This window comes from Pseudophryne corroboree, chromosome 6 (genome assembly GCF_028390025.1).
Source record: "Pseudophryne corroboree isolate aPseCor3 chromosome 6, aPseCor3.hap2, whole genome shotgun sequence".
Taxonomy (NCBI): Eukaryota; Metazoa; Chordata; class Amphibia; order Anura; family Myobatrachidae; genus Pseudophryne; species Pseudophryne corroboree.
In genome coordinates, this window is record NC_086449.1 from 576687380 (window position 1) to 576709006 (window position 21627).

The following is a 21627-nucleotide window of genomic DNA, read 5'->3' on the forward strand; positions in this document are numbered from 1 at the left end:
GTAGTTGCAAAAGGCACAAGGAAATACATTTATGCCCACTGTTCTGCAATGACCAGTATGGTACAACATGCGATTCAGCAGAGGTGGCCATAGGTTCTCTTTCTACAGCCGTAGTCTGCAAAGAAATGGGAGCACTCTGGGAAGCTGCAAAACACACTTGCTGTAGTCCAAGGTCAAATGTTTCTATTCAAGCAGCAGAAGAAGTCAAAATGTTAAAGTCTTAAGTATGAGATAAACATAATTTGTAAACCCCTTCAATTAACCCTCCCCCACTAATAGTATTTAGGATGTGAAAGGAGCATTACCTAAACAGCAAAATATTGCACTGTACAAAGTGATTTATTTGCAGCAGCTGAAACCATACATGATAAATATTGCACATATGAAAGAATAGAGGAACCATTTTAACTTGTAATAAAAACAAAAATTATAGACAAAGTCCCTTTCCACAAGTAAAAAAATGGCATCAACCACACAATTTTGTATTGACTGTAGGTTTAAAAAAAATAATAGCATGCATTCTCACACCAGTTTTTTGAGTTGAGGATGAAGACATAAGAACTGTACAGCTACTGCTATCGGATAGCAGAACACTGCTCTTAAGAGTCCAAGCATTCCAAAGCAGCCAAAAATCAATATTTGGTACCAAACGCAATTGTCTTTAGTACAGGGGATCGGCGTGCCCGCAGAACACGGCTGTACGGGCTGTTCTCCATTAGTGCTTTTGTCCCAGGGGTTCTGGACAGGAGGTTGCGAAGAAAAGGCCTCTTCTCAGAGGTTTGGTTTGGCTGTATATTCTCATTATTGTACACGTGTTTGAGGCCAGTAGGTACTCCTTGTAGTCTTCTCACAGTATGATATTGCTCAGCGATACAAACCGCTTTCTTCCTCAAGTCCATCTTAACCAGGACCATATTGTTTTGCAGCTCTGACAAAGTCTTTTCCTACAGAGAAGAAAACAATGATATTTAGACCATGGTTTTCTTTCTATATATAAGTATAGCTATTGCAAAAAAAAGAACACTGACAGAGGACATCCTTTGAAGTTAGTCTCTGGGACCTTTATTAATTTTTTATATTACATCAAACATTATAGGATATCAACGTTATAAACAATTAAATATTTTGTATTTTTAGAGATATCTATGTATATAGACCTTTATTTTGGATGTTTAAAGTGTTTTAGTATTACAGTTTAGCACCAGTAATGGACTAGTGTGGTAACAAGACAAAATAAAAGGATACCCTTCTACTAGATACAGCCATATGTTCTATTATTTATCTCAAGGGGGGCAGATGTATTAAGCTTGGAGAAGTGATAAAGCAGTGATAAGTGCAATGTGATAAAGCACCAGCTAATTGGCTCCAATATGTAAATTTACAGTTAGGAACTGATTGGTTGCTGCGTCATCACCTTCCACTTAGCACTGCTTTATCATTTCTCCAGGCTTAATACATCTGCCCCCCTGGGTTTCCTAAACTCAGTCCTCAAGGCACCCTAATGCTGGCTATACAATGTCAGTGGTTCTCAAACTCGGGGGTCTATTTATTAAGCCCTGGATGTTGATAAAGTGGACAGAGATAAAGTACCAGCCAATCAGCTCCTAACTGCCATGTCACAAGCTGTGTTTGAAAAATAACAGTTAGGAGCTGATTGGTTGGTACTTTATTTCCACCCAAGGCTTAGTAAATAGACCCCTAAGTCCTCAGCACTCCACACAGGTCACCCAGCAGCTGCACTGTATATCACCAACTGTCACTTTAAAAAAAAATCCACAGGTGACCTGGAAAACGTGAACTGTGTGTTGTCCCGAGGAGCCGATTGGCTGGTGCATTTATTACCTTTCATTTATCACTGGTTTATCACTTCCTTATGCCTTCTCTAGGTTAATACATCTACCCCAGAGTTTGAGAACCTGTGCTCTATGCGATATGTTTGTTTGTTGTTCAATCAGCCGACAAACGACTCAAAAGCGAATTGTACAGAAGATATGTTTGAACAACTTGCGTACAGACTACAGACCTAACACATTGGCCCTGTAACACAGCTGATGCAGATATATTGGTACATCTGGCTGTCTGTTTGGCAGACAACCAATTGCCCTATGTGTCTGCCCAAGTACCTCCTACAATGACGTCACTACCAGTTCCTGTGGCCAGACATGTCGGGTGTCATATTGGCACGTTTGTATGCACAATATAATTTGTGTATAGTACTTGCCAAATCGTTGGATCATTTGGCACATCGGCCAATTCAACGCTCAGGTGTGTACCCAGCATAACAATCTAGGTTTTAAGGATATCCATGCTTGCGCACAGATGGTATAATCAATCTGACTGAGGTACTAATTAAGCCAACAGTTAGGATGCCTTGAGGACAGAGTGTGTTCCCCGACGCACTACAAGATTTAACAGGAAATAGCCAAATCCTTTTATTTATGAAGTCTAAACATTCAGGAAAGCTCAAACCCTAGATTAAACACAGAACGTAAAAAATGTACCTGTTTAGTCAGGATGTCATCACAGGTAGACAATGTTTGTTTCAGTTTCTCAGCTCCAGTTGTATGGCAGCATAATCTATCTACCTGGTGCAGAGAGTCACCGAACTTCTGAATTGCTGTGCGTAACAATCTGATGTTCTGCGGAAAGAAAGTTTCAAGTCAAAAGAACATTGTAACCAACATTATCCACCACTATAAAACACCACACTTAAATCTACCTCATGATTCGTCACCCATTAAGAAAGGAGGTAAGCAGGTTTATGTGCAAGGAAGCAGGGATGCTACATCAGATTCTGGGGAGCATGCAGTCTGTTTAACGTTAAAGTCTATCATATAGTAATTGTATTATGCATTACTCATCAAGTCTCATTTTCTCTGGCGCAGGAGGCAACATTATAATAGCAATTTTTATAATACGGATAGATATATATATATATATATATATATATATATATAGATAGATAGATAGATAGATAGATAGATATATTTATTTTTTATATAATATGCTACATGTATTGTAAATAGCAAGATGGTTAATAAATGTAATCATTCCAGAGATGGTACCAAAATGTTCTACAGTATAAAGATATGGGTGAAATAGAAAGGAAGCAAGGGGCTGATTAATCACAAGTAATGCGGGTAAAACAAGAACAGAAAAGGACTGCAAATCAATGGAATAACAGCTGCTCCCCAGAATGTTGTGGTGGAGGAAGGGTGAAGACAGACAATTAAGATGGTTACCCAAAGAGCTCTTGTGTGCCGATAATCTGTGCACGTGTGACGAGAGCCCAGAAAATACTGTTGGAAAACAGGAAACATTTACACACGCAAATAAGGATCTGCTTCAATCCCCACACTTCCATAGTGAAAACTGCTAGTCTACTTAGCATTTTATGAACATCATATGTGCTTTTTTTGGGAGCAAAACTCCATTTAAATCTGAGCAAGCTATGTATTTTAACTGCAGGTAAATGTGGTGGGAGCACAGGCCAAATGGTAATAATCTCATTACTCTCCTATTGTGAGAACATCCCTCAGTGGACGGCCATGCAAAGCAACAAAAAGGAGGGAAACCCAAATGAAACAATGGAAATGTAATGCTATTTTCTCCATACAACACAGACCGCATATTGCAGAGTAACCAGGTGATAGCATCACCATACTGTATATGGACAATAAAATCATTTAGCTTTACCAAGCCAAACATAGCCACATGCAAGAAGACTGTATACACACATTTTCCTGACTAGAAGCACAAATCTGTGTTGAGATTTTGCTATTTGATAACATTAAATACCTCCTATAAATCATTTCTACATGGTTATAACCTACATTCATGGATGTGGAATGAGCAGATAGAGATGCTGAACTAATAATTTTAGTTCTTTAAAATCAATGAGCAGGAGAAGTGTTCTTTTGAGCTGTAGATAAAAGCAGATGGAACGATTTGCAGGTCATTACATCCCAGTAATGAATAAAATAAGATTTTACTCACCGGTAAATCTATTTCTCGTAGTCCGTAGTGGATGCTGGGGACTCCGTAAGGACCATGGGGAATAGCGGCTCCGCAGGAGACTGGGCACAGCTAAGAAAGATTTAGGACTACCTGGTGTGCACTGGCTCCTCCCACTATGACCCTCCTCCAGACTTCAGTAAGGATACTGTGCCCGGAAGAGCTGACACAAATAGAAGGATTTTGAATCCCGGGTAAGACTCATACCAGCCACACCAATCACACCGTATAACTCGTGATAATATACCCAGTTTACAGTATGAACACAACAGAGCCTCTCAAAAGATGGCTCAACAATAACCCTTGTAGTTAACAATAACTATATACAAGTATTGCAGACAGTCCGCACTTGGGACGGGCGCCTAGCATCCACTACGGACTACGAGAAATAGATTTACCGGTGAGTAAAATCTTATTTTCTCTGACGTCCTAGTGGATGCTGGGGACTCCGTAAGGACCATGGGGATTATACCAAAGCTCCCAAACGGGCGGGAGAGTGCGGATGACTCTGCAGCACCAAATGAGAGAACTCAAGGTCCTCCTCAGCCAGGGTATCAAATTTGTAGAATTTTGCAAACGTGTTTGCCCCTGACCAAGTAGCAGCTCGGCAAAGTTGTAAAGCCGAGACCCCTCGGGCAGCCGCCCAAGAAGAGCCCACTTTCCTCGTGGAATGGGCTTTTACAGATTTAGGTTGCGGCAGGCCAGCCACAGAATGCGCAAACTGAATTGTGCTACAAATCCAGCGAGCAATAGTCTGCTTTGAAGCAGGAGCACCCATCTTGTTTGGTGCATACAGGATAAATAGCGAGTCAGTCTTCCTGACTCCAGCCGTCCTGGAAACATACATTTTCAAGGCCCTGACTACGTCCAGTAACTTGGAGTCCTCCAAGTCCCTAGTAGCCGCAGGCACCACGATAGGTTGGTTCAAGTGAAAAGCTGATACCACCTTAGGAAGAAACTGGGGACAAGTCCTCAATTCTGCCCTATCCATATGGAAAATCAAATAGGGGCTTTTACATGACAAATCCGCCAATTCTGACACACGCCTTGCCGAAGCCAAGGCCAAAAGCATGACCACTTTCCACGTGAGATATTTTAAATCCACGGTTTTGAGTGGCTCAAACCAATGTGACTTTAGGAAACCCAACACCACGTTGAGGTCCCACGGTGCCACTGGAGGCACAAAAAAAGGCTGAATATGCAGCACTCCCTTGACAAATGTCTGAACTTCAGGCAGTGAAGCCAGTTAAACGCAGCCGCGGTAAGTCTTGGAACAGACAGGGCCCCTGCAGCAGCAGGTCCTGTCTGAGCGGCAGAGGCCATGGGTCCTCTGAGATTAATTCTTGAAGTTCCGGGTACCAAGACCTTCTTGGCCAATCTGGAACAATGAGAATAGTTCTTACTCCTCTTTTCTTTATTATCCTCAGTACCTTGGGTATGAGAGGAAGAGGAGGGAACACATAAACCGACCGGTACACCCACGGTGTCACTAGAGCGTCCACAGCTATCGCCTGAGGGTCTCTTGACCTGGCGCAATATTTTTTTTAGCTTTTTGTTTAAGCGGGACGCCATCATGTCCACCTGTGGCTTTTCCCAACGGTTTACAATCAGTTGGAAGACTTCTGGATGAAGTCCCCACTCTCCCGGGTGGAGGTCGTGCCTGCTGAGGAAGTCTGCTTCCCAGTTGTCCACTCCCGGAATGAACACTGCTGACAGTGCTAACACGTGATTTTCCGCCCATCAGAGAATCCTTGTGGCTTCTGCCATCGCAGTCCTGCTTCTTGTGCCGCCCTGTCGATTTACATGGGCAACTGCCGTGATGTTGTCTGACTGGATCAGAACCGGCTGGTTTTGAAGCAGGGGCTTTGCTTGACTTAGGGCATTGTAAATGGCCCTCAGTTCCAGAACATTTATGTGTAGGGAAGTCTCCTGACTTGACCAAAGTCCTTGGAAGTTTCTTCCCCGTGTGACTGCCCCCCAGCCCCGAAGGCTGGCATCCGTGGTCACCAGGACCCAGTCCGGTATGCCGAATCTGCGGCCCTCTCTGAGATGAGCACTCTGCAGCCACCACAGCAGAGACACCCTGGTCCTTGGAGACAGGGTTATCAACCGATGCATTTGAAGATGCGATCCGGACCATTGGTCCAACAGGTCCCACTGAAAGGTTCTGGCATGGAACCTGCCGAATGGAATCGCTTCGTAGGAAGCTACCATCTTTCCCAGGACTCGCGTGCAATGATGCACCGACACCTGTTTTGGTTTTAGGAGGCCTCTCACTAGAGAGGACAGCTCCTTGGCTTTCTCCTCTGGGAGAAACTTTTTTCTGGACTGTGTCCAGAATCATCCCCAGGAACAGTAGACGTGTCGCCGGAACCAGCTGAGACTTTGGAATATTCAGAATCCAACCGTGCTGGTGTAGCACCTCCTGAGATAATGCTACGCCGACCAACAACTGCTCTCTGGACCTCGCCCTTATCAGGAGATCGTCCAAGTATGGGATAATTAAAACTCCCTTTTTCCGAAGGAGTATCATCATTTCGGCCATTACCTTGGTAAATACCCTCGGTGCCGTGGACAGGCCGAACGGCAACGTCTGGAATTGGTAATGACAATCCTGTACCACAAATCTGAGGTACTCCTGGTGAGGATGGTAAATGGGGACATGCAGGTAAGCATCCTTGATGTCCAGAGATACCATGTAATCTCCCTCTTCCAGGCTTGCAATAACTGCCCTGAGCGATTCCATCTTGAACTTGAATTTTCTTAAATATGTGTTCAAGGATTTCAAATTTAAAATGGGTCTCACCGAACCGTCCGGTTTCGGTACCACAAACATTGTGGAATAGTAACCCCGTCCTTGTTGAAGTAGGGGCACCTTGACTATCACCTGCTGGGAATACAGCTTGTGAATTGCCTCTAACACAGCCTCCCTTTCTGAAGGAGTCGTTGGTAAGGCAGATTTGAGGAAACGGCAGGGGGGGGGGGGGGATGTCTCGAATTCCAGCCTGTACCCCTGAGATACCACCTGAAGGATCCAGGGATCTACCTGTGAGCGAGCCCACTGATTGCTGAAGTTTTTGAGACGGCCCCCCACCGTACCTGGCTCCGCCTGCTGAGCCCCAGCGTCACGCGGCGGACTTAGCAGAAGAAGCGGGGGGAGGACTTTTGTTCCTGGGAAGTGGCTGTATGCTGCAGCTTTTTTCCCCTACCTCTGCCTCTGGGCAGAAAGGACACGCCTCTACCCAGTCTGCTCTTTTGGGGGCGAAAGGACTGCACCTGATAATACGGTCCTCTATTTGGTTGTGAGGGGACATGTGGCAAAAATGCTGACTTCCCAGCTGTTGCTGTGGACACTAAGTCTGAAAGACCATCCCCGAACAACTCCTCACCCTTATAAGGCAAAACTTCCATGTGCCTTTTAGAATCTGCATCACCTGTCCACTGCCGGGTCCATAACCCTCTCCTGGCACAAATGGACAGTGCACTTATTTTTGATGCCAGCCGGCAAATATCCCTCTGTGCATCTCTTATGTAAAAGACAGCGTCTTAATATGCTCTACGTTTAGCAAAATAGTGTCCCTGTCTAGGGTGTCAATGTTTTCTGACAGGGAGTCGGACCATGCAGCTGCAGCACTGCACATCCATGCTGAGGCAATAGCTGGTCTCAGTATAATACCAGTGTGTGTATATATGGCTTTCTGGAGAGCCTCCTGCTTTCTGTCAGCAGGTTCCTTTAGGGCGGCCGTATCCTGGGACGGCAGTGCCACCTTTTTTGATAAGCGCGTAAGTGCTTTATCCACCCTAGGGGGTGTTTCCCAACGTGACCTATCCTCTGGCGGGAAAGGGTACGCCATTAGTAATTTTTTTGAAATTACCAATTTTTTATCGGGGGAAGCCCACGCTAGTTCACACACTTCATTCAATTCTTCAGAAGGGGGAAAAACTACTGGAAGTTTTTTCTCCCCAAACACAATACCCTTTTTTGTGGTACCTGGGGTCACCTCAGAAATGTGTAAAACATTTTTCATTGCCTCAATCATATAACGAGTGGCCCTATTGGACATTACATTAGTCTCTTCGTCGTCGACACTGGTATCAGTATCCGTGTCGACATCTGTGTCTGCCATCTGAGGTAGCGGGCGTTTTAGAGCCCCTGATGACTTTTGAGACGTCTGGGCAGGCACGGGCTGAGAAGCCGGCTGCCCCGCATTTGGCATGTCGTCAAATTTTTTATGTAAGGAGTCGACACTTTCGCGTAATTCCTTCCACAAGTCCATCCACTCCGGTGTCTGCCCCGCAGGGGGTGACAACACATTTATAGGCCCCTGCTCCTCCTCCACATAAGTCTCCTCATCAAACATGTCGACACAGCCGTACCGACACACCGCACACACACAGGGAATGCTCTGACAGAAGACAGGACCCCACAAAGCCCTTTGGGGAGACAGAGAGAGAGAGTATGCCAGCACACACCAGAGCGCTATATAAATCAGGGATTAACTAAATTATATCCCCTTATAGCTGCTATATGTATATTGCGCCTAAATTTAGTGCCCCCCCCTCTCTTTTTTACCCTTTTCTGTAGTGTAGACTGCAGGGGAGAGCCAGGGAGCTTCCTTCCAGCGGAGCTGTGAGGGAGAAATGGCGCCAGTGTGCTGAGGGAGATAGTTCCGCCCCTTTTTCGGCTGACTTTTCTCCCGCTTTTTTATGGATTCTGGCAGGGGTATTTATCACGGGTTCACTACGGCTGGCCGGCGGTCGGGCTCCCGGCGACCAGCATCCCGGCGCCGGGAGCCCGACCGCCGGCTTACCGACAGCTTGGCGAGCGCAAATGAGCCCCTTGCGGGCGTGCTACGCGCGCCACACTATTTTATTCTCCCTCTATGGGGGTCGTGGACCCCCACGAGGGAAAATAAGTGTCGGTATGCCGGCTGTCGGGCTCCCGGCGCCGGTATACTGAGCGCCGGGAGCCCGACCGCCGGCAAACAGAAGACCACCCATTTATCACATATATAGCCTCTGGGGCTATATTTCGGGATATATTTGCCAGCCAAGGTGTATTTATGGCTTCTCAGGGCGCCCCCCCCAGCGACTGGAGTCTGAAGTGTGTATGAGGAGCAATGGCGCACAGCTGCAGTGCTGTGCGCTACCTTGGTGAAGACTGATGTCTTCTGCCGCCGATTTTCCTTCTGGCTCTGTAAGGAGGCCGGCGGCGCGGCTCCGGGACCGAACACCAATGGCCGGTTCCATGCGGTCGATCCCTCTGGAGCTAATGGTGTCCAGTAGCCTAAGAAGCCCAAGCTACCACGAGTTCGGTAGGTTCGCTTCTTCTCCCCTTAGTCCCTCGCTGCAGTGAGTCTGCTGCCAGCAGATCTCACCGTAAAATAAAAAACCTAAAATATACTCTCTCTCTAGGAGCTCAGGAGACCCCCTAGTGTGCATCCAGCTCAGCTGGGCACAGGATTCTAACTGAAGTCTGGAGGAGGGTCATAGTGGGAGGAGCCAGTGCACACCAGGTAGTCCTAAATCTTTCTTAGCTGTGCCCAGTCTCCTGCGGAGCCGCTATTCCCCATGGTCCTTACGGAGTCCCCAGCATCCACTAGGACGTCAGAGAAAATGGGCAAAAAAAATAAAGATCAAAGAGAAACGTCTCCCATTCATGCTAAAACTTGTCAGTCATTTTACATACGGTTCCCATTAATGTGGCTAAATTCTGCTCATGACAAACTGACCCTCGATCCAAAATTAGTGAACGTTCACAAATGAAATTTCTCTAGCATCCATAAGGGATATTGGGGAGAATTAGTACGATGGGGTATAGACTGGGTCCAAAGAAGCCGCTGCACTTTAAATTTCTTCACTGGGTGCTGGCTCCTCCCCTCTATGCTCCCTCCCACAGGCAGTTTAGAAAAAAGTGCCCTCAGGAGAGGATGCACATCTCTGCAGCTCCAGAGAGTTTTCTTCAATTTCTTTTAAACTTTTATTATTTTCGGTATGCTGTTTGGGCAACAGCATACCTGCACTGTGGGAATTAGGAGGGGGGTCACCTGGCTTGCGAGGTGTCAGAGCTGCTTCCCCACTGCAGGACCACCATCCTGAGAGGTTGTTTAGCGGGGCACTGCGCCTTAGCTGTCGTAATCGCAGCACGCCCCTAACAGATGCCTGTAGGTGACAATGGCAAGTTCATGGTGCGGTATACGGGACCCTCCTGGGGGGGGACCCGCTAGAGCCCCCTGTGTACACTGGCTAGCGGTGGCTTAAACTAGCATTTGTGTGATGTTTTTAAGCACTTTAGGAGACATTGCCAGTGTAAAAAAAACTCTGTAGCTCTGGCGCCATTGGGGGGCGGAGCTACCTCAGAGCGGAACCAGCTGCATTTTGGCACCTTCCTCTGCTTACTGTAGCAGCAGGCACACAGCTCCTCCTGACACTCAAGACACGCTGGAAAACCGGTACAGGGTGTAGCAAAGGGGGAGAGCCGCTATTGTACACAATCGGTGTCCTATACAGGACAGAAAACATTAGTGTTTTACTGATATAATAAGCAGACAGCCTCACTGGGGCTGTGTAGCTGGGGTGTGCTGGTCTTCTCTCTCTATGTCTCCCTCTCACATACAGTAGTGGCAGGCTTGATAAGTTTTACTGTCTGTGTGTATGTTTATGTCATTGTGATTTACTGTGAACATGGGTAAACACAAACTATGCAGTGTGTGCCACACCAGATTCTCTCCCTTATCATCCGATTCGGTTTCATGTGAACAATGCAGCCAATCTTCAAAACTCAGTGAGAGGGCTGGGAGAGGGTCAAGAGCCCTCCTGGCAGGGGCCCTTAAGAATAGGATGTCTGATACAGCATCACAACTCACTGCTAATGTTCAGAAAACTCAGCTACTACAACAGGCTGTTGCAGACTTAGCTGCTAGGGCAGATGTTACATGGCCCACAAAAGCGTGGTTTTCCTGCCTTACTATCTGATTCAGATGAGGATATACAGGAGGATGTGGATGATTTGGATTCAGCTTCTGCTCAAGGTATTGAATCCCTCATTTTGGCTATACGGGACGTGTTAAAGCTCCCTCTAGAGAACGCTGCGTCACAGCAGTTGTTTTTCTTTACAAAAAACAAGCCTAACGTCACACTTTCCCTGATTCTGCAGAGTTAGATGACCTATTTAAGTTAGCCTGGAAAAATCAAAAAATACCAAGTGTCAAAAAGGTTTTTGCACACTTTCCTATTTGCTCCTGAAGGTAGGAAATTCTGGGAAGAACCCCCGGGAGTTGACGTTACCAGTCTCTCGATGGTCAAAACAGGCGGTGCTGCCTGTCCCAGGCTCCTTTACCATTAAGGACCCTGGGGACAGAAAGAGAGCAACTACACTAAAATCCATCAGCAGCAGGTGTATCGCAAAGGCCGGTCAAAGCGGGTTGCTGGATGACCCATGCCATTCACACGTGGGCTTCTCAAATTCAGGAGGGCCTCTCTAGGGATATGCCTCTGGTCACTACGGTGACTCTCCTGAAGCACATTCCTGCACGCATCCTGTGTGACTCGCTCAAGGAGATGGGCAATATTACTGCTAGGAATTCTACCATGGCAGTGTCGGCGCGCAGGGCCTTGTGGTTGCGTCAGTGGATAACTGATGCAGAACCCAAGCGCAGTGTGGAATCTCTCCCCTTTTCTGGGGAATGGCTCTTTGGGGTTGAGTTGGATACGTGGATTTCCAAAGTCACTGCAGGGAAATAAACGTTACTCCCCTCTGGTGCCCCGCCGGCTATGCGTTCCTACCCGGGGCCGTCTGTTCAGTCCTTTCAGTCTAACATGTTTCGATCTAGGGCCAGTGGTGTATCCAATGCGGCTAGAGGCACCAGAGGTAAGAGAAGAAGACCTGAGAACACCGGTTCTCAGAAACAGAGCACCAGTTCTGCTTCCACTAAGTCCTCAGCATGACGGTGCCCGCCCACCCCGAGGGGATCTCGAGGTTGGAGCTCGACTGCGTCACTTCGACCGCGTCTGGGAGTTTTCCTGTCAGGATACCTGGGTGAAGGACCTCATTTTTCAGGGCTACAAGCTGGATTTCGACAGTGCTCCTCCCCAACGATTTTTCAAATCAAGCTTACCAGCTTTGGAGGATACGCAAGTTACGTTGCAACAGGCCATCCAAAAGTTGGTCCAGTCCCACGTCATTGTTCCAGAACCAATACCACAACATGGAAAGGGTTATTACTCAAACCTGTTTGTGGTACCGAAACCGGACAGTTCAGTAAGACCCATTTTGAGTCCTTGAACCCTTACCTGAAGGTTTTCAAGTTCAAAATGGAATCCTTGAGAGCAGTGATTGCGGGCCTGGAAGAACAGGAATTCGTGGTTTCCTTGGATATCTAGGAGGCTTACCTTCATATTCCAATTTGGCCACCTCATCAGGCTTATCTGAGGTTTGCCCTACTGGACGATCACTACCAGTTCCAGGCACTGCCCTTTGGCCTGTCCACAGCTCACAGAGTATTCACAAAGGTGATGGGGGAGATGATGTTCCAACTCCTGGTCCAGGGGGTCAATGTTATCCCTTATCTGGACGATCTCTTGATAAAAGCGAGATCCAGGGATCGCACTATTCAGCTTCTGTCAGACCATGAGTGGATTCTCAATTTACATAAGTCCCACCTGGAGCCGACTCAGCGGCTCCTGTTCCTGGGGATGTTACTGGATACTGTGGCCCAGGTGGTGGTCCTCCCGGAGGACAACGCAAGAACACTTATGGAGATGGTCCGCATGGTGCTATGACCTGCACAAGTATCCATCCTTCTTTACATAAGATTGTTGGGGAAGATGGGCCATTCGTCTACCCGGACTTACGACGACTTCACTTGACAGCATGGAGGTTGAGCGGAACATCCTAGCTCACAAGGGCTTTTCCATGAAGGTTATTGCTACCATGGTTCAGGCCAGGAAACCTGTGACGTCAACACACATCATCACATCTGGAGAAGATACGTCTCTTGGTGCGAGGAACGAACGTATCCGCCTGTAGAGTTCCATTTGGGACGTTTCTTATGTTTCCTGCAGGCTGGTGTGGATAAGGGCTTGCGTCTGAGTGCCGTTAAGGTCCAGATTTCAGCTCTCAATTTTCTTTCACAAGAAATTGTCAGTGTTGCCAGAAGTTCAGACTTTCTTGCAAGGGGTGCTCCACGCACAACCTCCTTTTGTTGCCGCCTACGGCTCCCTGGAATTTGAATGTGGTGTTGAAATTTCTACAGTACTCCTGGCTTGAACCTCTGATGATGGTAGAAGACAAGTACCACACGTGGAGGACGGTGATGTTACTGGCCCTGGCTTCTGCTAGATGTGTCTCAGAATTGGGGCCTTATCGTGTAAAAGTCCCTACTTGGTCTTTTACAAGGACAGAGTGGAGCTCAGGACTAGGCAGCAGTTCCTGCCGAAGGTCATCTCCGTATTTCACTTGAATCAGCCTATTGTGGTTCAGTCCAGTTCTGGCACTTCTGCTCCTCTGGAGGCATTAGATACTGTGTGAGCCTTAAAGATCTATGTCAAGCGAACGGCTCGGATCAGATAGACCGATTCCTTGTTCGTGCTCTATGATGCGTAGAAAAAGGGTTGCCCTGCTTCAAAGCAGTCCATTGATTGTTGGCTTAGGCTTACTAAGCAACAGGCCTGTGTGTCGGCAGCCTTACCTGTTACTGGTCTCTGAAGCCCAACTCTACAAGATCAGTGGGCTCTTCCTGGGCAGCTGCCCGTGGAGTCTCAGCCTTGCAACCATGCCGGGCTGCTACCTGTTCGGGGAAGAACACAATTGTGAAGTTCTACAAGTTTGATACCCTGACCAAAGAGGATACCCAGTTTGGGCAGGCTGTGCTGCAGCAGTCTCCGCACGTTCCTGCCCGTTCTGGAAGCTTTGGGACGTCCCCATCGTACTAAGTCTCCCCAATATCCCTTATGGATGCTAGAGAAAATAGGATTTTAAATTACCTACCAGTAAATCCTTTTCTCGTAGTCCATAAGGGATATTGGGCACCCGCGTCAGTGCGTTGACTTTTCTGCAGGTTCTCTTTTATATGGTTACCTGTTCAGCTGTTGCTGTTACCAGCCGTTGCTGGTTGTTGTAGCTTAGTGGTGTGCAAATCTCACCACTCATTGTTATGTTCCTTCTCTCATATAGGTCCTCTCTCCTTCGGGCACTGTTTTACCTATAACTGCCTGTGGGAGGGGGCACAGAGGGGAGGAGCCAGCACACCCAGTGAAGAAATTTAAAGTGCACCGGCTCCTTTGGACCCCGGTTATTCCCCATCGTACTAAGTCTCCCCAATATCCCTTATGGGACTACGAGAAAAGGATTTACCGGTAGGTAATTAAAATCCTATTAGTATTTTCTTGATTTAAGAAAGAACAAACTATCTTTATTGGACTCTCAGTAAAAGCAGCCCCTAAACATTCAATAATCAACAAAACACAGACAAAACATTTCAGTAGCACTGCAGCTCAAACATTAGAAGGCACACTTGAGAGAATGTAAGCCTTACCTTTTGTCCCTCTTGAATCTTCCTATCTACATCCGCTGTGCAAGTTTTGGCAGATGCAGGTGGCTCTTGTATTTGCTTCAGACTTTCTATTTCTGCAAGATCAATAATTATATTATGAACTACAAACCCACAATAACTACTGCACACAAATAGTTACTGTGGGGTAGTTGTATGAAAGTGTGTTATATGGGGAGGGTTTGGCATCTGTGCATATTATGTGGACTCTTACCGCTTGCCCCCAATATATTAGTGCAAGGTGACGGGGCGTTATGCGCACCTGTCGTTATCGGTGCTGCTGTTAGATAGCACGCCAATATGCCATGTAAGAATGGTCAGTAGCACCGACCATTCCGACACCTGTAGCTATCGATTTTGACAGCTGCAGGTGTCGTTGCCCATACACCACAGCCAAGGACAGCGCTGTCCCTGGCAGAGGATGCTGCCGGCTCTGGGCTACATGTGAGATCTCGAAGAGGGTAGGGAGATCCTGCGCATGCGCACTGAAGCTGGTTGGGGGGAGACAGTGCATCAGCATTAGGCTGATGTGCTGGGTGCTTTAGCAGCGATTGCCTGAAGGGGGGTTTCCACTCCTACATCTCAGCGCTGCTGTTTCACCTAGGTAAAGCAGGAACCGATCTACCCGCACTATAAGTGCCGGTATAATACGTTTACCCATCAGTCCTTACCTTCATTCTTTGAACGCAGCTCAGCTTTCAGATCTACAATTTCTTGTTTGAGTCTATTCAAATCAGACACATCAGTTGTGGCTAACCGCTTGGATCTGCGAAGAGGAGCACTGTCCTGTGTGCATTTACTGGTGTCCAACGAATTAAAAGTTATATTTTTGGCCTCCTCTAGAGCAGCTTCCAGTTCTTCAATCCGTTCATCCCTTTCCTAGATATACAAGAATAATGGGGTGAGAATGCATAGATCGTACAGACACTGTGCAAGTAAAAAAATAAAAATAAACCTGCATTTCTATTTAGAAAGCAGTGATGGTACTCCTGGTTATAGCCAGTGTCCCTGTGCCCCCGATGTACTCAAAGAAAATAATTTAAATCGGGTAAAGGAGGGGGGGGGGGGCTATAGAAACAGAAGCTCAACCTTTCTGTGAAAAACACACATACATACATACAGATTATATATATATATATATATATATATATATATATATATATATATATATATATATATATATATATATATATATATATATATATATATAAAATAAGAATTTACTCACCGGTAATTCTATTTCTCGTAGTCCGTAGTGGATGCTGGGGACTCCGTAAGGACCATGGGGAATAGCGGCTCCGCAGGAGACTGGGCACAACTAAGAAAGATTTAGGACTACCTGGTGTGCACTGGCTCCTCCCTCTATGCCCCTCCTCCAGACCTCAGTTAGGAAACTGTGCCCGGAAGAGCTGACACAATATGGAAAGGATTTGGAATCCCGGGTAAGACTCATACCAGCCACACCAATCACACCGTACAACTCGTGATACTATACCCAGTGAACAGTATGAACAACAACTGAGCCTCTCAACAGATGGCTCCAAACAATACCCTTTAGTTAGGCAATAACTATATACAAGTATTGCAGACAATCCGCACTTGGGATGGGCGCCCAGCATCCACTACGGACTACGAGAAATAGAATTACCGGTGAGTAAATTCTTATTTTCTCTGACGTCCTAGTGGATGCTGGGGACTCCGTAAGGACCATGGGGATTATACCAAAGCTCCCAAACGGGCGGGAGAGTGCAGATGACTCTGCAGCACCGAATGAGCAAACTCAAGGTCCTCCTTGTTGAAATATGTACAACAGACTATGGGTTTGTTTATATGCATGTAGTTACCGTACAGGGGCAGCAGATGGCGCTGTATACTTACAGAGGTGTATTGTTTGTCTGCTGTATATGCATGTACTTGTTTGTTCTTCCTCCTCACATGTGTGTTCTAGAAAAGTCTCTGAGGAAAGGAGGTGAGCTGAGCAGCTCATGTTACTGACATGTTTAAGTTAAGAAGCTGTTACTGAAACCTGTTATATTGATCCTGGTACTCAGTACTATATAAAGAAGATATACATCTAAAGTCTCGTTCTGTCTGAATACAAGGTAACTCCTGAGGTGATCCTTTATCTATAAGACCTCCTGCTGCACACCTATGGTATCAATCCATCGCACTATGCCAACACTCCTCAGCCAGGGTATCAAACTTGTAGTATTTAGCAAATGTGTTTGAACCCAACCAAGTAGCAGCTCGGCAAAGTTGTAAAGCAGAGACCCCTCGGGCAGCCGCCCAAGAAGAGCCCACTTTCCTCGTGGAATGGGCTTTTACAGATTTAGGATGCGGCAGTCCAGCCGCAGAATGTGCAAGTTGAATCGTACTACAGATCCAGCGAGCAATAGACTGCTTTGAAGCAGGAGCACCCAGCTTGTTGGGCGCATACAGGATAAATAGCGAGTCAGTTTTCCTGACTCCAGCCGTCCTGGAAACATAGATTTTCAGGGCCCTGACTACGTCCAGCAACTTGGAATCCTCCAAGTCCTTAGTAGCCGCAGGCACCACAATAGGTTGGTTCAAAGGAAAAGCTGATACCACCTTAGGAAGAAAGTGGGAACAAGTCCTCAATTCCACCCTATCCATATGGAAAATCAGATAAGGGCTTTTACATGACAAAGCCGACAATTCTGACACACGCCTGGCCGAAGCCAAGGCCAATAGCATGACCACTTTCCACGTGAGATATTTTAGTTCCACGGTTTTAAGTGGCTCAAACCAATGTGACTTAAGGAAATCCAACACCACGTTGAGATCCCAAGGTGCCACTGGAGGCACAAAAGGGGGCTGAATATGCAGCACTCCTTTAACAAACGTCTGAACTTCAGACAGTGAAGCCAGTTCTTTTTGGAAGAAAATCGACAGCCGAAATCTGGACCTTAATGGAACCTAATTTGAGGCCCATAGTCACCCCTGACTGTAGGAAGTGCAGAAATCGACCCAGCTGAAATTCCTCCGTTGGGACCCTTCTGGCCTCACACCACGCAACATATTATCGCCATATGCGGTGATAATGGTTTGCGGTCACCTCCTTCCTAGCTTTAATCAGCGTAGGGATGACTTCCTCCGGAATGCCCTTTTCCTTCAGGATCCGGCGTTCAACCGCCATGCCGTCAAACGCAGCCGCGGTAAGTCTTGGAACAGACAGGGTCCCTGCTGCAGCAGGTCCTGTCTGAGCGGCAGAGGCCATGGTTCCTCTGATATCATTTCTTGAAGTTCTGGGTACCAAGCTCTTCTTGGCCAATCCGGAACAATGATTATAGTTCTTACTCCTCTCCTTATTATCCTCAGTACCTTGGGTATGAGAGGAAGAGGAGGGAACACATAAACCGACTGGTACACCCACGGTGTCACTAAAGCGTCCACAGCTATCGCCTGAGGGTCCCTTGACCTGGCGCAATATCTTTTTAGCTTTTTGTTGAGGCGGGACGCCATCATGTCCACCTGTGGCCTTTCCCACTGGTGTACAATCATTTGGAAGACTTCTGGATGAAGTCCCCACTCTCCCGGGGGGAGGTCGTGTCTGCTGGGAATGAACACTGCTGACAGTGCTAACACATGATTTTCCGCCCATCAAAGAATCCTTGTGGCTTCTGCCATTGCCATCCTGCTTCTTGTGCCGCCCTGTCGGTTTACATGGGCGACCGCCGTGATGTTGTCTGACTGGATCAGCACAGGCTGATGTTGAAGCAGGGGTCTTGCCTGACTTAGGGCATTGTAAATGGCCCTTAGTTCCAGAATATTTATGTGTAGGGAAGTCTCCTGACTCGACCATTGTCCCTGGAAGTTTCTTCCCTGTGTGACTGCTCCCCAACCTCGAAGGCTGGCATCCGTGGTCACCAGGATCCAGTCCTGTATGCCGAATCTGCGGCCCTCTAGAAGATGAGCCCTCTGCAGCCACCACAGCAACGACACCCTGGCCCTTGGAGACAGGGTTATCAGCCGATGCATCTGAAGATGCGATCCGGACCACTTGTCCAACAGATCCCACTGAAAGATCCTTGCATGGAACCTTCCGAATGGAATTGCTTCGTAAGAAGCCACCATCTTTCCCAGGACTCGCGTGCAGTGGTGCACCGACACCTGTTTTGGTTTTAGGAGGTCTCCGACTAGAGATGACAACTCCTTGGCCTTCTCCTCCGGGAGAAACACTTTTTTCTGTTCTGTGTCCAGAACCATCCCCAGGAACAGTAGACTCGTTGAAGGAACCAGCTGCGACTTTGGAATATTCAGGATCCAGCCGTGCTGTTGTAGCACTTCCCGAGCTAGTGCTACTCCGATCAACAACTGTTCCCTGGACCTCGCCTTTATAAGGAGATCGTCCAAGTACGGGATAATTAAAACTCCCTTTTTCCGAAGGAGTATCATCATTTCGGCCATTACCTTGGTAAATACCCTCGGTGCCGTGTACAGACCAAACGGCAACGTCTGGAATTGGTAATGACAGTCCTGTACCACAAATCTGAGGTACTCCTGGTGAGGAGGGTAAATGGGGACATGCAGGTAAGCATCCTTGATGTCCAGTGATACCATGTAATCCCCCTCGTCCAGGCTTGCAATCACCGCCCTGAGCGATTCCATCTTGAACTTGAACCTTCTTATATAAGTGTTCAAGGATTTTAAATTTAAAATGGGTCTCACCGAACCGTCCGGTTTCGGTACCACAAACATTGTGGAATAGTAACCCCGTCCTTGTTGAAGGAGGGGTACCTTGATTATCACCTGCTGAGAATACAGCTTGTGAATCGCCTCCAGCACCGCCTCCCTGTCCGGGGGAGCTGTCGGCAAGACAGATTTGAGGAAACGGCGAGGGGGAGACATCTCGAATTCCAGCCTGTACCCCTGAGATACTACTTGTAGAATCCAGGGATCCACCCGTGAGCGAGCCCACTGGTCGCTGAAGTTCTTGAGACGGGCCCTCACTGTACCTGGCTCCGCCTGTGGAGCCCCAGCGTCATGCGGTGGACTTAGAGGAAGCGGGGGAGGACTTTTGTTCCTGGGAACTGGCTGTATGTTGCAGCTTTTTCCCTCTACCTCTGGGCAGAAAGGACGCGCCTCTAACCCGCTTGCCTTTCTGGGGCCGAAAGGACTGTACCTGATAATATGGTGCTTTCTTTGGCTGTGAGGGAACATGGGGTAAAAATGCTGACTTCCCAGCTGTCGCTGCGGAAACTAGGTCCGAGAGACCATCCCCAAACAACTCCTCACCCTTGTAAGGCAAAACTTCCATGTGCCTTTTAGAATCTGTATCTCCTGTCCACTGCCGAGTCCACAATCCTCTCCTGGCAGAAATGGACATTGCATTTATTCTAGATGCCAGCCGGCAAATATCCCTCTGTGCATCTCTCATGTATAAGACAGCGTCTTTAATATGCTCTACGGTTAGCAATATAGTGTCCCTGTCTAGGGTATCAATGTTTCCAGACAGGGAATCTGACCACGCAGCTGCAGCACTGCACATCCATGCTGAAGCAATAGCCGGTCTCAGTATAATTCCTGAGTGTGTATATACAGACTTCAGGATAGCCTCCTGCTTTCTATCCGCAGGCTCCTTTAGGGCGGCCGTGTCCGGAGACGGTAGTGCCACCTTTTTTGAGAGACGTGTGAGCGCTTTATCCACCCTAGGGGATGTCTCCCAACGTGACCTGTCCTCTAGCGGGAAAGGGTACGCCATTAGTAACTTTTTAGAAATTACCAGTTTATCGGGGGGGAAGCCCACGCTTCTTCACACACTTCATTTAATTCATCAGATGGGGGAAAAACCACTGGTAGCTTTTTCTCCCCAAACATAATACCCTTTTTTGCGGTACCTGGGGTAATATCAGAAATGTGTAACACATTTTTCATTGCCGTAATCATATAACGAGTGGCTCTATTGGAATGTACACTAGTCTCATCGTCGTCGACACTGGAGTCAGTATCCGTGTCGACATCTGTGTCTGCCATCTGAGGTAGTGGGCGTTTTAGAGCCCCTGATGGCTTTTGAGACGCCTGGGCAGGCACGGGCTGAGCAGCCGGCTGTCCCACATCTGCTATGTCGTCAAACCTTTTATGTAAGGAGTTGACACTGTCGCGTAATTCCTTCCACATGTCCATCCATTCAGGTGTCGACCCCGCAGGGGGTGACATCACATTTATCGGCACCTGCTCCGCCTCCACATAAGCCTCCACATCAAACATGTCGACACAGCCGTACCGACACCGCACACACACAGGGAATGCTCTGACTGAGGACAGGACCCCACAAAGTCCTTTGGGGAGACAGAGAGAGAGTATGCCAGCACACACCAGAGCGCTATATAATGCAGGTATACACACTACACACAGTGATTTTTCCCCTATAGCTGCTATAATACACAGTTTGCGCCTAAATTTAGTGCCCCCCATCTCTTTTTTACCCTATTGAGCCTGGAAACTGCAGGGGAGAGCCTTGGGAGCGTCCTTCCAGCGGAGCTGTGAGAGGAAATGGCGCCAGTGTGCTGAGGGAGATAGCCCCGCCCTCTTTCCGGCGGACTTCTCCCGCTTTTTTCAGGATATTTTTGGCAGGGGATTTTACACATATATAGTCTTACTGACTATATTATGTGTTTTTTGCCAAGCTAAGGTACTCTTATTGCAGCCCAGGGCGCCCCCCCCCCCAGCGCCCTGCACCCATCAGTGACCGGAGTGTGTGGCGTGCATGGGGAGCAATGGCGCACAGCTGCAGTGCTGTGCGCTACCTTAATGAAGACCGGAGTCTTCAGCCGCCGATTTCCTGGACGTTCTTCTTGCTTCTGGCTCTGCAAGGGGGATGGCGGTGCGGCTCCGGACGACCGAGGCTGGGCCTGTGTTCGATCCCTCTGGAGCTAATGGTGTCCAGTAGCCTAAGAAGCCCAAGCTAGCTGCAAGCAGGTAGGTTTGCTTCTTCTCCCCTCAGTCCCTCGTAGCAGTGAGTCTGTTGCCAGCAGATCTCACTGAAAATAAAAAACCTAAATTATACTTTCTTTTCTAAGAGCTCAGGAGAGCCCCTAGTGTG

The 21627-nt window shown here is 47.6% G+C and overlaps 1 protein-coding gene across 3 annotated transcripts in view; it reads right to left on the reverse strand.

Annotated features, from left to right (window-relative positions):
- Positions 1-320: 320 nt before the first annotated feature.
- KIF20A (kinesin family member 20A) overlaps positions 321-21627 on the reverse strand; it is a 97643-nt gene continuing 76336 nt past the window's right edge. For 2 of the 3 annotated variants that reach the window (XM_063927883.1, XM_063927884.1), the window contains exons 16-20: positions 15236-15443; positions 14550-14641; positions 3243-3299; positions 2502-2639; positions 321-944 (exon numbers count right to left, since the gene is read on the reverse strand). In XM_063927883.1, coding sequence (XP_063783953.1) covers positions 633-944; positions 2502-2639; positions 3243-3299; positions 14550-14641; positions 15236-15443 — 807 coding nt within the window. In that variant the 3' untranslated portion in view covers positions 321-632. The remainder of the gene's footprint in view (positions 945-2501; positions 2640-3242; positions 3300-14549; positions 14642-15235; positions 15444-21627) is intronic. The other variant, XM_063927885.1, reaches the window with a different exon arrangement.